This window comes from Centrocercus urophasianus, unplaced genomic scaffold (genome assembly GCF_019232065.1).
Source record: "Centrocercus urophasianus isolate 14NV4802_14NV808 unplaced genomic scaffold, USGS_Curo_1.0 seq_15, whole genome shotgun sequence".
Lineage (NCBI taxonomy): Eukaryota > Metazoa > Chordata > Aves > Galliformes > Phasianidae > Centrocercus > Centrocercus urophasianus.
Genome location: NW_024884697.1, coordinates 5,073,697 through 5,078,168, shown reverse-complemented (window position 1 = coordinate 5,078,168; position 4,472 = coordinate 5,073,697). Strand labels below are relative to the sequence as shown.

Sequence of the window (4,472 nt, the reverse complement as noted above, 5' to 3'; positions counted from 1 at the left end):
AGGAGGTAAAATGTTTGTTAAGGTTTAAAATAGAACGTGAAGTTGATTAACACGGGGTGTTGACTCATACTGCTTAGAACAGCCTGACACCAGCCTAAGGACAGGGATATAGCTGAGCCCATTGTATGTATCATTGAAAACCAAAACGTGCCAGTCAGCGTCACGGGGAGGTTGAGGAGCGGAGCCGATGTGTTGTTGATCTTCATGGGTTGGTAAGCCTCTGTGTCTATTGAAACAAACAAATGAAAAAGTTTAAAAAAAAAAAAAAAAAAATTAAAGTCTGGAAACAAGTAGAATTTTTATTTTTTTTCTAAGTAGAAGTGAGGTTTCTTGGTCTGTTTCTGACAATCTGTTATTTATTAGCATAGGTTTTTGTTTGCTTTCAGGTAGAAGTAGTTAATTCAGTTAAGGAGCTCACCTGTATGTTATTACTAATTCTTTTTTTTCTAGCTCTTTTGAAATTCTTTTTATCACTGTTTTTGGTTTCTGCATGTAGGAAGGGAGACTTGTAAAATTGTAACATTTCATAAAGAAATGCCGCCCGATCTTCACCAGCTTCAGAAATCTGACCTTTGCCAATGCTGCAATAAAGTGTTGTAATTTAGAAGCGGTGTCTGTTTCTTTACATTGATTCAAGATTTTTAAAACATGCCACTTACATCATGTTCTTTAATCCCAGAATTGAGCAGGGAAGTTGGGGAAGTGGAGCTGTGTGCAAAGGAGCAGACGTAGAGCTGCAGCGGCACGCAGCGTAACAGCCTTTAGGGCGCGGAAGGCCTGCGATGACTGGGGCACGTCTGCCCTGCAGACCCGGGTCTGTCGTGGCTGTGGGTGTGAAGTGCCCTACGAGGAGGAATGCTCTGTGCGAAGGCGAGTCTGTGGTTCAGGTCTGGGATGGAAACAGCAAGCTTTTATGAATCCCGTTTGTAACTGTGCTCCTTCAGAAGAGTCTGAAGTTCTGCAACAAAATTCACATCTCTTGAAGTTCTGCTTCCATGATGACAAATACCTGTCCGTTCCTCATCGTTACAGTCAGAGCCTTGATTTACTGAGGGTGATTTCCTTTTCTTCCTTTGCTGCTGAGGTCCAAAGGATTCCATTTCTCCACTGAGCGTTGCCTGAGCTTTGACAGAAGCCATGGATTACAGCAGCCTGCGTTTGGTGGTTCTGTTTCGGATGGCGACTCCATTGAACAAAGCACAGCTCACACAGTGCTGGCTTTGTACCTTTGCAGCCGATTTAACCCTAAACCAAGTGCTCAAGAATTGTACATTTTGGTCGATGCTCTTCTGTGATCTGCACGTCTCACTGCTTTGCCCGCATGCAGGATGTTTATTTCTAGCTGACAGCGACTCATCTCATACAACCACACTTGTCCTCCTGTGCAGTGACCCAGGTGCTCTGCCATGTCACTGGAGACATTTGAGCTCTGCTATCAGCATGGGCAGAGGACAGAGGATGTCCTTGCCAAGAGGATGTCACAGCAAGCGATCCAAGAGCGCTCGGAAGCAGTGAGGGGCAGAGCGTGTTCCCATCTGGGAAAACGTGCGTGGGTGAATGAGAAATTGCTTCACGTCCTTGACTGCATAAAGGATTTCTCCCCTGTCTTGTCTTCTTCTGGAAAGAATTTGGACTCTTTTCCGGGCATTTGAAGCTGAGCTTTCACTGATGCTCACATCAGTGCTCATGGAGCTGGTGAGCAGGAGGTGCGCTGTGTGCTTTATGGCACCGCAGCTGAAAGCCTCCGTGGGCTCAGGGCTGTGCAGCTCCTGCGTGGAGGATGGGTCGCAGGAAATGATTCTTGTGAGTGGTGAGGCACTGGCGAGGTGGTGGTGATTGCTGTCCCTGGAGGTGCTCAGGAGATGTGCAGATGTGGCACTGAGGGCTGTGGTTAGAGGGCATGCTGGGGGTGGGAGGATGGTTGCATGGGATGATTGTGGTGGCCTTTTCCAACCTTAATGATTTTGTGATTTGAAGGTGGTGAGGCTCCAAAACTCTCAAGTGTGAGATTCATTGGGATTGTAGTTAGGGGCAGCACCTCGAGCTGCAGCTGATGGACGCTGTTTTTTTTACCTTGCAATGCTGTCATGTGATAAAATAAGCAACTATTTTTTAAATTATGAATTGCTGAGCTTTCAGACTTGCTACAATTTTATTAACTTTCAAGTCCTCCCAAGAAAGAAGCCTGTTCCGTTTGTTAACCAGATGAAATTACCATATTCAGCCACAGCTGGTGCATGCGAGGTAATTTGATGCACATTAAGGCATAGATAACAACTTCTGCATTGTGAAAGCTGCCTGCTTTGCTTGACTTTTCATCTGTTCCCTTTTGCAGCTGGCCTGTTCCCTCGCAGCATTGATTGTGCACTTGGCAGGAGCCCGGCACAGGAGCTCCAGCAGCTTGCTGATGCAGAATTCTCTTTGCTTTGAATGGGAACGTTATCTGACTTCAGTAAATGTGGTGCTGTTGGAACACGCTGACTTGCCCGCTCGTTTCCAAAGACGGATTTGGTCAGCTGGAGGCAATTCTGGCCTTTCCACCTGGGCAGCACCAGCATGGATACAGATGGGGACGGCCGAGGGCAAGCAGCTATCAACCTGTGCTAACAAACAGCCCGCGTGCGTCCAGCCACAGAGAAACCACACTGCAAAGCATGGTCAGATACAGGCCCCGACCTGCAGTCGTCTCGCTGTCTGTCTGGAGGTACAGATACATGGGAAAGTCATTAAGGGGCCTGCTAATTCCCCACAGTTGCCCACAAGAGGGGATGCTGTAGTCTTGAGGCTATGTATCCAAGAGAGAAATCTTCAGAAACGCCGTCACGCCACTGCCGTGAGCCTGCCACTGCCCTCACTCAGTGCTCTTCTCCATTCTCCCTTCTCTTTGGAGCTTCATAACTTGTTTGTTCTGTGATGATGCTTTTCCCCACTCCTGTGCTTCACTGTCCCTCCTCAGAACTCTATAAATAGGATTTCCTCACCAGCGCCGAGCGGTTCCGAGCGTGCTGCACACAGGAAACTATTTGGGTAGGAATCAAACAAGAGCCTGAATGTCAAAACATTGACTTGCATTGTTTGGGTTATAAACTTTGCCCTTAAGTTGTTATTGTTGGGGTAGGATTGTGACATTAAAACACGGTGCTTGTGGTCGCTGTCAGTAGAACAAACACTGAGCTGTTAAAAAGAACAGCGCTCCTTCCTTCCTCTCTCCTTTCCCTGGAGCTGAGCTCTCAGGCAAATAAAAATAGTGGTGAAGCTGAAAATGGTGGGGTAGGTTTAGATTTTGCAAGTGTTTATTTATTTGTTCTTTGATGTGCACCTGTATGAAAGGAATATGTTGTGTGTAGGATCAAGGGGAACAGCTTTTTCTTCTGGAAGCCAGTAATGATTGACAACTTTGCAGTGTTATCCCTAAAGTTTTTGGATTAATAAATTCTCTAAATTGTTAAGGCTGGAGTTTGGGTACCTTAATCCGTAATCCCACTCCTGTGTCCAACTCTACATCACTGCAAACTTAAGAGAGGTGGTGGATGCCCCATCCTTGAAGGCATTCAAGGTCAGGCTGGATGGGGCTCTGGGCACCTGATCTAACTGTAGGTGGCCCTGTGCACTGCAGGGGAGGGGGACCAGAGGGCCTTTAAAGGTCCCTTCCAATCTGGGGCTCCAGTGATGACTGTGTGATGATGACTCCCAGTGGATCCTTTTCTAACTGGAGCTATTCTGCGATGCTCAATCCCATGCCCAAACACTCTGTGGGTTTACTGCTACCTGGGAGCTCACCCCAAATCACAGCCAATTGCCTTTTGGCTCCAGGCACCCCACGGCTGCTGCGTGCAGGGTGTTGCCATGAGCGATTCGTGGGGCAGAGCCCAAGCACATGGGATGGGATGCCTGGGAAAGGCTGCACTGGGCAGACAGTGCCCATTTCCTGGGCTCGAACGCATTACAAAACTCATGTTGTAAAGAAAAATTACACCTAATCAGGCAAACAAAATCCAGTTAGGAAGGCAGGAAATGTTCCAAGGTAATGAAGTTTGTCTGTGTCGTGGAGCTTTACGACTGCCCTGGCGCTGGCTTCTATGTTGAAAATAGAAATGTGCTGACAACTGTTTCCTAATAGAAGTTTAAATATGAAGAAGTGATCTCCTTCTTTCTGCTGTACCTTGTTCAGCCGGGAGAGGAGGAGGCTCTGAGGAGCCTTCCTGTATTTAAAGAAAGGTTATGAGCAGGAGAGAGAGGGACTTTTTACATGGGTGGATACTGACGGGACAAGGGGGAATGGCTTTACACTACAAGAAGCGAGATTTAGGTTTGAGGGTAGGAGGAAATTCTTTACTCAGAGGGTGGTGAGGCACTGGCACTGCTGCCCACAGAAGCTGTGGGTGCCCCATCCCTGCAGGTGCTCCAGGCCATGTTGAATGGGCTCCTGGGCAGCCTGAGCTGGTGGGGGAACCAACCCATGGCAGGGGCTG

At 47.7% G+C, this 4,472-nt stretch overlaps 1 protein-coding gene across 1 annotated transcript; it reads left to right on the top strand.

Moving 5' to 3' along the window:
• The first annotated feature begins 775 nt into the window (after window positions 1-775).
• On the top strand, window positions 776-3,749 carry LOC122159023. The gene is made up of 2 exons (XM_042816177.1): window positions 776-1,803; window positions 2,336-3,749. The coding sequence occupies exons 1-2, from the start codon at window positions 1,669-1,671 to the stop codon at window positions 2,912-2,914; spliced, it is 714 nt and encodes a 237-aa protein (XP_042672111.1). The 5' UTR covers window positions 776-1,668; the 3' UTR covers window positions 2,915-3,749.
• The last annotated feature ends 723 nt before the right edge of the window (window positions 3,750-4,472 follow it).